This window comes from Synchiropus splendidus, chromosome 1 (assembly GCF_027744825.2).
Source record: "Synchiropus splendidus isolate RoL2022-P1 chromosome 1, RoL_Sspl_1.0, whole genome shotgun sequence".
NCBI lineage: Eukaryota > Metazoa > Chordata > Actinopteri > Syngnathiformes > Callionymidae > Synchiropus > Synchiropus splendidus.
In genome coordinates this window covers 18,818,295-18,828,639 of record NC_071334.1, presented here as the reverse complement: position 1 = coordinate 18,828,639, position 10,345 = coordinate 18,818,295, and the positions used below count along the sequence as shown (strand labels likewise).

At 41.4% G+C, this 10,345-nt stretch overlaps 2 protein-coding genes across 2 annotated transcripts; both read right to left on the bottom strand.

Moving 5' to 3' along the window:
• Nucleotides 1-1,671: 1,671 nt before the first annotated feature.
• Nucleotides 1,672-3,992, bottom strand: LOC128766057 (flavin-containing monooxygenase 5-like). The gene is made up of 7 exons (XM_053877409.1): nucleotides 3,898-3,992; nucleotides 3,548-3,686; nucleotides 3,195-3,383; nucleotides 2,943-3,108; nucleotides 2,429-2,571; nucleotides 2,018-2,214; nucleotides 1,672-1,950 (listed from the first exon to the last, which is right to left on the bottom strand). Exons 2-7 carry the CDS (start codon nucleotides 3,677-3,679, stop codon nucleotides 1,794-1,796), a joined length of 984 nt encoding a protein of 327 aa, XP_053733384.1. The 5' UTR covers nucleotides 3,680-3,686; nucleotides 3,898-3,992; the 3' UTR covers nucleotides 1,672-1,793.
• Nucleotides 3,993-5,426: 1,434 nt separating this feature from the next.
• LOC128762420 (flavin-containing monooxygenase 5-like) lies at nucleotides 5,427-10,224 on the bottom strand. Its single transcript, XM_053870681.1, has 10 exons — nucleotides 10,111-10,224; nucleotides 9,784-9,922; nucleotides 9,524-9,712; nucleotides 9,273-9,438; nucleotides 8,934-9,076; nucleotides 7,815-8,011; nucleotides 7,517-7,664; nucleotides 6,983-7,190; nucleotides 6,824-6,896; nucleotides 5,427-6,433 (listed from the first exon to the last, which is right to left on the bottom strand). The coding sequence occupies exons 2-10, from the start codon at nucleotides 9,913-9,915 to the stop codon at nucleotides 6,001-6,003; spliced, it is 1,689 nt and encodes a 562-aa protein (XP_053726656.1). The 5' UTR covers nucleotides 9,916-9,922; nucleotides 10,111-10,224; the 3' UTR covers nucleotides 5,427-6,000.
• Between the last annotated feature and the right edge of the window lie 121 nt (nucleotides 10,225-10,345).

The window sequence follows — 10,345 nt, the reverse complement described above, 5'->3', positions numbered from 1 at the left end:
TATCCATAACTGTGAAAAACTGACCCAAATAAACTCATCTGTTTTCAATCCTTCCTCCTTATCTTCACTCTTCCTCCGGATTATACACTCACACACTCATGTATATTTTGTTGTGTTCTACTGACTTTCACTCCTATTCTCTCCATGTTATTTGCAGCTTTGTCTTCTACCCGTCTTACCTGCCTAAAATCATATTATCAGCAAACATCAACATCCAAATAACACAAGAACAAATACAAAAACAATGTCTTCAACTGTGCTTGGAAATGTTTGGGGACTGTGAACTGGTGAATCAGTGAATCAAATGCAGCAGGTTCACACTGAGGGCATTACATGACTAGTCATAAAACATAATCACACTTAGACAATACATTCTACACACCAGACGACAACTAATACAAGATGGACAAAAGTCTTAATCATTTATTTTATTCGATTGAATATGAGGAGTTTTTTTCACAAACAAACACACCATATTTCACAAATAACACTTTCAGTGATGATAGAGACATAGTGATGATTCTGTAAAATTAGGATTAGATCCAAAATAAAAAATAGAGGAATTAGCAGAATTGGAACCTGCAAGTTAGAGCGATTTAACTACTTTGTCTTTGCCCCAACATTTTGCATTAAGATAACAAAAAGCCACTTAATAGAATTGCACTAGCAAGGAGACACCTAATGGAATTTTAGATGTTAATGGCATGTATTTACCACTTCAACCTCTCCACCAGTGGGGTAAGATCTTGCACCAAAGACATAATAGTGTCCCATTTATGGTAGACAGCGAGGCCTAACGCTAATCCTGTCAGAACCAGGGGCCACCTGCATGTCCTCTGAGCTGGTGTCTGAGCACTAGGTCTGGTCTGCATGGGTTTAGCCACTCTCTCCCACTGTGTAAGTATGGCCTGGCGTGCACCAGTCCACCTTCCTGGTCCTGTCAGTCGGTACTGGTATGGAGTCGGGGGTCCAAACATCACATGATATGCCAAACGGGGGTCAGTCAGGAGCAGCTTGAGGAAAGACGGTCGAATCCCAGCCTGATCTGCGACTTCATCCATGTAGGTGGCATAGTCCACCTGGATGGTGTGTCTCTGAGTTGTGACGTACCTTGTGACGGACGGAAGCAGAAGAAGAAACGGGGACTGTAACGGAACATGCTAGCAGAGGCAGTATTTTAGATACCAGAAATGCAAACAAACCTTTTAGCCATGAACTTCTGTTTGTATTGGATGTCTTTCAACATGGCTGACATCGATGGAAGCTTCTTGGATCCTGTGTGACATAATCCATTCACTTCTCATGCGCTAACCCAATGAGATCAACACTCAGATACTATTTTGTTATGGAAGCATTTGAATTGATGTTACATTACAGCAGTGTGAAAACGGTCAAGACGGTCAACATTAACTAAATAGTGAAAATATAAGTTAGATCTCTTTTTGCTCTATAATGTTGTGTGCATAGTTTAACTACTGAGCATAACTGAAATCTAAATCAATCAGAAAATACCACCTTTGAAGACTTGTGTGGCCCATCTGGCCTGGATCTCTGAGATGGGCATGATAGCCCCCAGTGGCTGCACCAGACCAATGATGGCCAGCGTGGGTCTTTCAAGCTCAGGTGGGAACACATATTTGTACAGAGACACTTTGTTGTCCATCACAGAAACAACATGTGAGGCCAGAAAGGGAAAGGAGAACCTGTATCCTGTTGCAAAAACCTGCAACGCAAATCCAAAGTCAGGGAATACTGCAGTATAGTATATTTATGTGATCTGTTTTGAAAAAAATTTAACATACAACCAAATCAACATCCTCAACCGCGCTGCCATCGTCAAACTCCACCTTGGATCCTTGAAACCTGCGGATGTTGGGCCTAACTTGGACTGTACCAGACAAGATTCGATTGGGAAGCTCGTCATTTAAAGTGGGGTGTTGGCTGAACAACCTAGGAAATTGATTTGAATTAATTTCAAGCCATTGACATACATGTCTTGCACTGCAAATCAATTGACCTGTGATTCGGCTTCAGGCTGTACAGCCCATGATCAAATCTCCGGTTGAGTTTTGCCTCAGCAATGCTGTTCATCATTCCGTAGGGAAGCATTTGCCCATGGATCATCTGCGCTTTGCTGTACAACATGTCCAGTGGAAGACCATTATCAGATACACGATTGAGAACCCAGGATCCTCTGCGAGTGCTCAGATACACCTGGAAATTAAAAACAGGGCTAGTAAAAGAGGCGCAGCATCTTAGAAGCCTTTCACAAGCTTTACAGTTGATTTTTCTGTTTCTACCTTTACCTGGCCATTGAGTCTTGAATGCATTGTAACTCCAAGTCTCGTAGTGTTTTTTATATACGTTATAATGTACAGAAAAAGAAACAATTACTTCAAAAATAATGAGTAATACGGTGGTTTCTAACCTGCTTTGCGACTCGACTCAGTTCCACTGAAATGTCCCCTCCAGAGTTCCCAATTCCAATCACAACCGCTTTTTTCCCCCTCCACTCTTCAGGAGTCTTGTAGTCGCGGCTATGGAAGTACTTTCCAGTGAACGTTTCTATTCCTGTAAAATCACACAAGAGACAAAAACATACCATAGACTAATATTTATTCCAACCCCTCATCAAACATACATACAACACTTCTGTCATCATCAACCTGATCTGAGGGATTGAAAAGGAGCAGAGAGAAGCACAGTTTTTATAATTTCAGGCCATTTTTTTGTACTTTTGTTTCCCAGACAGGTTTATGTGTCCTTTATCGCAGTTCATTTGGATTTCCAGAGTCCTGTTAGAAAACGTAGTATAGATTGATGTATACAGTAATAGCACTGATGCTAATCATTTTAGTGTATGTATCATATATATTTTTGTTTCTCTGTTGTTACACTTCCTTCACCAGAATGTTTCTGAACGCGTGTCTTCCATTTATTACCTGGGAAGTCGTGGATGGGCATATGTGGGTGACAGTGATGACCAATACAGATCATCACAGCATCAAATATCAGTTTCTCCTTCTTTCCGTCTTTGTCTTGTGTCTCAACGTCCCACTGACCCGAGCGAGAGAAATCCGGCCTTTGATTCACCTGTAAAACTTTTGTCTGGAAGAAAGACATCCAGTGATTTGGTTTGGTGATGAAGACCCCCAAACTTTCATTGTAGTTAATCATGTGACCACAATTCTTACATTGAAGCGGATGTGCTTGATCAGCTGGAAGTGGTCAGCATACATGCGGAAGTAGTCCATGATGAGAGAGTTGTGCATGAAGTTTGGGAAGTGAGCAGGAATGGGATAGTCACTGAAGCACATCATCTCCTTGGAGGTGTTGATGATGACAGAGTGGTAGATGCTGGCTCTGTCCGGCTCTGGGTTCTCCTGCATAAAACACAGTCACGTTAAATGGTGACTAACAAAATAATTTGCACCTAAATTATTAACTATATGACCCGAGAAAGCGCCACCTGCGAAATGATTAACTTATGTACTGTACAAGTAATGCCTATGTAGGAATTAAGGGGTTTATCTTCACTCCTACTCACCTTAAACCTCCACAGACCCCCGATATCGTCACTGCTTTCAAAGCAGAGTGGCTCCAGACCTTCATCCAGACAGGTCTTAATACTGACCAGCCCAGAAGCTCCTGCTCCAATAATTGCAACACGGCGAGCCATGCTTCAACTGTGAGGATAAAAACCTGAGATTGTAACTCCAAATAGCAGTAACTGCATCTCAACTAAGAATATTTCAATGGATAAATCCAACCTATTTTATTCACATAATACAATTGACCAAAGTGAGGTACAGAAGAAAAGTAGTGGAAATATTGCACCAGTGCAGGCATTTGAAAGCAAAGATTAGGCTTCTAAAATCGAACCAAAATAAAACTCACCACGTTTGGTTTGTTGCAGTGGATCAAGTCACAGCTCCAGACTAAGAGTTGTCAGACTGCAGGACATGTCTTTATAAAGTCACACAATCAGTTTATTGCCAGGGCGTCATCGTCCCAGCAGACGGTTGCTTGTCACCTCTGCTCTAGTTTCTGGAGTGGAGGTAAAAGTTCATGTCTCTTACATGTGCACACATTAGAAATGTATGGCAACGACCATGTGACTGGTGTAATCTCTTTAAATACAGGTAGCAGTAAGGAAGCATCATGGCAAACTGATCGCAGAACATTGTATCCAAGTGAACTAAAGTCTGGAACTGAAGACCTAAATTTCCGATTAATTTGGATTTGGCAGTGGCATATAACCAAACCCTACCACACTTCTTTGTTCTACTCTCTCACAGCACAAAGCCTGAGTGCACCACAAAATGGAGTCTAGATCACTCAAAAGTACTTACCTGTCATTTGGTTTCAGGAATGGAAGTGTCAGGGTCAAAAGTCAGAGGAGCAGTGATATGAAGCCACTATAGCTACCCAAGTGTTGCTTGTATCTAAGGGAGGGATAATGACTGAAAATATCAAAATAAGGCAGTGGGCATCAAACTAGACATGGAAGGCACAATTCAAAATAAAAACTTACAGCAGAGGGTTGTGATAGCACCCCTATCTCTAGAAACACGCATAGTGCCTTTTGTGTCTGGGGTGTTCAAGGAATATGTTTCTGATGTGCCCAAGATAAGTGACTTAGATAAACAGGAACATTCTTGGGGTTCATTTGCTTCTCAGCCATAATCTTGTTCACCTGATAGACTGGGTGATTGCCAGCAATGAGAGGGGGCGGAGAAGCTTCAGTGGCTGCGTAGATTGGACTGCTGGAGACCGCTTTTAGGAGGAAGACATGGAACATTGGCAGCACCTTCTTGGAAGCAGGGAGCCTCAAATGAACTGAATAAGAATAAGCACGAGAAAATAATGAAAGGACTTGAGTCTCAGCCATATTAGTAGAGATATAACACAAATACCAGAAGCAATTATGAAAAAAATACAAATACAATTGCACAAACAACACTTGAGTGATCATTTAACTGGGTGATTTTTTTGCTGACATATGCAACGCTAATAGTTGTGGTAAATGTTTTGTGCTATGCTAAGTTTATATTATTTTGAATGCCTTGTTTGCTCCCATACCACATTTAAGACTTGAAATTAGTTTACAGAGTACTAAACAGACCTGCTCTATTGACCCCAAGCAGGGAAGTTGTTTTACTATTTCCATCCCTTACATATGCTGGCAGTTAAATGTAGCTCCATCAGAATACTGAACTATTACATTAAAATTCAACAGCCTGAGCTACAAGAGTTTCACCTCAAATTAGTCCATAATATTTGTCAAATCAGATATAAGCCTTGGCTCCAAAGCAGCTCACTAGAACTAAAGAAGAACTCCAAATAGGAGGTGAAGCATTTTCTTTGACAAATACCACTAATGGTCGCTAATGCATGGAAAAGTAAAGTAAGCACAGAAACAAATATACATTTTCTTAATTTTACTTGGTGAATTTGCAAATACATTGGCAGTACTGTCCCTTAAGATCATATGGTGGTTATTTTTCCAGAACGTAAACCTGGCTAATCATATCCAGATAAAGCCAGAGATTAATTTTAAGATGCTTTAGTGTATTTTTATTATCATACACTAAAGCATACAGTATTGTCATACAGTATCATATATGAATGTAACAATGGATGCCACTAAAAAAGGTCTGCGTTATTTGGTTTCAACACATTATAAAATCTCTTTCAATACATGATTTCATACACACGTTATACATTCAATTGGACAGTTTTTTAGGCAGTTGAATACATTTGGTGTCCAAATTTCTTCAAACGCATATTAATAAAAGAAAACATTAGAACGAATACTAAACATTTTCTAAATCATAAATATAAAGGTGCTGTTGCCCATGTGTCCTATTATGGACTTTATTGATGCACAATCTATCCATCTGCTAAGTCAGTGATGGACGGTTATCTGGATGCAGTCCATTTCAGGACATGAATAACTAAACTGCATGAATAAATGATAGTGCTGCAAGACTAGCGGGTTTACATGTTAACTGGTTTTCCCAGGATTGGCAGGTAATCCTTTATTCTCTCCAGCAGTGGAGTGGGATCTTGAATTAACGTCAAGAAGCTCTCTCTGTTGACGTAGACAGCCAGGCCCAACGCAGATGCGGCCAGAACCAGAGGCCATCTTGATGACCTATTTGCTTTTGGTTCACCACAAGGCCTGGTCTGCATGGGCTTAATGATCCTCTCCCACTGTGTGAGAATGGCCTGGCGGGCACCGCTCCACTTTCCAGGCCCGGTGAGGCGATACTGGTAAGGTGAGCTGGGACCGAAAATGATGTTCAGTCCAAGTTTGGGGTCGGTGAGGAGCAGTTTGGCAAAGTTGGGGCGAACTCCAACCTCCCGCGCAATCTCATCCATGTAGCTGACATGGTCCACCTGGATCGTGTGCCTCTGACTCGTGACGTACCTGAAAATAACAAGATCATAAAAGTTTTAAACTCAAATGTGCCCAAAACATATTTGTTGCTTATATTATTTTGCTTTTGGAAAATTGTCTTCCTTATTTAATCTTAGTCAAGAAGGAGGCTTAAATTGGTGAATGAAAACAGAACATTGCAGAATGTTTTGTTTTTTTTAACAATTGCAATTCTCAAACATCCTCCCTTCATATTGTCAGACAGTCACTCATTGTTCGCATCTTTTGTATCAAATGGCCATCGCTTCTATTTAGTAATCCATCTCTGTAATAAATGAACCCATTATTCTTCATCTCTTAAACATGCATAAACAGCTAGGACACAATCAAATTAGTGTAGCCTGATGATATGTTTTCTTATAAAGAAGCACACAACAGAACCTGCTGGCCATGGCTTGCTCTTTGCACTGGATGTCCTTTAACATGTCAGACACAGATGGAAGCTTCTTGCAGCCTGAGTAAAAACAAACACACCAGTCCATGTTTTCCAGTCCAGAGGGTAACAACCTTTGAAAGCAAAAGTTCAGCACGGAACATTACCTTTAAAGACTCGAGTGGCCCATCTGGCCTGTATCTCAGAGATGGGCATGATAGCCCCCAGTGGCTGCACCAGACCAATGATGGCCAGGGTCGACTTCTCAAGCTCAGGAGGAAATACATACTTGTACAGTGATGCTTTGTTGTTGGCCACTGAAACCACATTGGAGGCCAGGAAAGGAAAGGAGAACTTGTAACCTGTAGCAAAAACCTGGAACACAATTGTAGTGAAATATTTTCACTGATCCGGTGAAACAAAAGCTACCTACCAAAATGCAGGCAGGCAAATTATAATGCATATAATGCAAGTTAAATCACTGTTACAGGACAACAGAGCTATGATGCAAAAGTCTCATTTCATAGTAAGTGTCCTTGACTCATCCCTGAACCAATACATGGAAACTCCTGTGCATCAAAGGAGTCTGTGAATAAAATAACAAATATAATCCGTTTACATTCAACTGAGTAAATTTAAGTCTCCATGCCCCTGTATAACAAAAAAATAAATGTATATTAAATGCAGTGAGGCAGACCTACCACCAGGTCAACATCTTCTACCACCGTCCCATCGTCAAACTCCACATTGGATCCTTGAAATCTGCGGATGTTGGGTTTGACCTGGACTGTTCCGGACAGTACGCGGTTGGGTAGCTCATCGTTCACAGTGGGGTGTTGGCTGAATACCCTGATGTGTGTAAATTAAGAGTCGTTAGTGACTAAGTTATATGAGTGAAATATTGGTCATGAATATTTTCACTCCGTACTTTAAGTTACTGTGTGATGGTTTTGCTACTGGTGAATGAATGTCTTCATTGGAATCAGAAAAAGGATTCACCTGTGACTTGGCTTCAAGTTGTAAAGCCCATGATCAAATCGTTGATTGAGTCTTTTCTCAGCCAGGTGACAAAAAACCCCAAAGGGAAGCCACAAACGGGCAAAGTTCAACACCCGATTAAAGTTCAAGTCAAGGGGGACGCCATTATCGCCAACCCTGTTCAGAATCCACGCACCTCTCCGAGTGCTCAGGTAAAGCTGGGAAAGAGCAAAAATAATGATTAACTTCAGGGTCACATCTAAGAGTACAGAAAGAAGACAGTACTGTATGCTGCATGCATATCTATCCTCTTCAGATAAGACATCAGTTACAATTTTCATACCTTAATCTGTGCTCACCTTCCATTTCGTGGTTTAAAAAGCTTTCAATATTTTCATGTTTTGCTGTAACTGAACAGTATTTTGCCTAAATAAATAGTTTGCTGTGCGGATTTAGTAGAGTAATATTGGGGATATTTAGTATACTATTCCAAATAGTCATGTTCTGCTTGTAGAATGGTTTTATTTTCTACTTATTGTTCGCTACCCTCTTTGCCTCCTCAAGCGTCACCTGGTAATGTCACATGATCACCTCCAGCTCAAAGGCCTCCTGGTTCCAGTCATGTGTGTTAGATCATCCTCATTGCAATTCAGGTGAATCGGTCTCTTATTTGTGATTATTATCCCTGGTTCTTATTCCTGGTGCTTCGGCTTTTATATTTATTTATTCTAATAATAAGAAGAATATATCTTCCAATAAATCTTCCGATTTCCTCCACTATTGCTGTGCCTGTTGCAATGAATCAACCTTTGCGTATTTCTATTTATTTAATTCTCATGAGTGTTGTTAATCGCTACGTTTGATTCTACTTCAGGTTTCATTTGCTGTGTCCTGCTCGTGTATCTCTCTCCTGGTTCATCATATTGTTGGTTCTCCTTCCCATTAGTCTAGTCAGAGTCTCTGCCATTCAACACACGGACACTTGGGTACTGCCTGAGACGGTTCCTCTCACATCTGGTCTTATTCACTGAATCAGCACTGTAAACACTATATTGTGTGTTTGTGCCAGTTTGCAGTGTCTAATAGCAAAAAGCACACACATCTAAAAACAAGTGGTTTGTGAAGAGAAATTCACCTAACCTGCTTGGTAACTCTGCTCAGTTCAACAGCAAGATCCCCTCCAGAATTCCCAATTCCAATAACAACTACTTTTTTGTTCCTCCACTGCTCAGGTGTCTTGTAGTCCCGACTGTGAAAGTATTTTCCAGTAAATGTGTCAATGCCTGCAAACAAAGACTTGTCACTTATGCACACATTAGGACACTTGACAGAGAATACCTGCTTTATATGTAAAAAAAACTAGGGGAAAGTGGGTGTCCTGACATGACATTTATCTCTCTTAGACTGTTGCATAACGACTGGGGTAAAGGTGCTTTGTGAGGGGCGTGTTAAAAAAACAACAACTCCATACTGTGTTACCTGGAAAGTCCTGCAGAGGGAGGTTGGGCTGGCAGTGGTGTCCAGTACAGATCATCACAGCATCGAATATGTGTTTCTCTTTTTTCCCATTTTGGCTTTCTATCTCCACGTCCCATTGACCGGAGCGAGAGAAGTCCGACCTTTGCTTCACCTGCAGGACTTTGGTCTGTGCAACAAGAACAGATGAGTTAATTGATAACTAGAAGACACAGACCGATTTATGGAATACAGTGCTCCGAGTTGCACCTTACATTGAAGCGGATGTGCTTGATCAGCTGGAAGTGGTCAGCATACATGCGGAAGTAGTCCATGATGAGAGAGTTGTGCATGAAGTTTGGGAAGTGAGCAGGAATGGGATAGTCACTGAAGCACATCATCTCCTTGGAGGTGTTGATGATGACAGAGTGGTAGATGCTGGCTCTGTCCGGCTCCGGGTTCTCCTGGAGATGATCCAAAGTCGCCAGGTAAGACCTCTGCATTTTAGAAGCATAGTGAATTGGAACGGACGAACCTTGAACCGCCACAAACCGCCAATGTCATCACTGCTCTCAAAGCACACAGGCTCCAGTCCTTCATCCAAACAGCACTTGACGCAGGCCAGACCAGAACTTCCTCCGCCAATCACTGCTACGCGCCGACGCATACTTCAGCTGCAAGAACAAGAACTTCGACGGTGAGAACAAGCACGTAAATAAAGCTGTGCACGAGCGCGACTGCTCTTCCTTAAACAACACGCCTTACAAGCTCAGCGAAAAGCCAACCAGTGTTGAGAAACGCAATGATCACAATTTTGACTGTGGTCTTATCTGTTAAAAGTTGGTTCCTTGCAATGACTTGCCTTTTTGTGGACGAAAAGGACGAAGAACACGCGAAACCGATCGAATGGTGTTGAAGTTCTGTGAGGAAAAGCAGAGGAATAACAAACATTCAACGCCCCTCGCGGAGGAACGCCTCAACAGTGCGCATGCGCAGAACCCATCGTCGATTTCTCCGTGTAGCCGAATAGCAATACTGTAATAATAATAATTATTTTATAATAAATACTTTTCCAAGATCCGTGTGGTTTACAAATG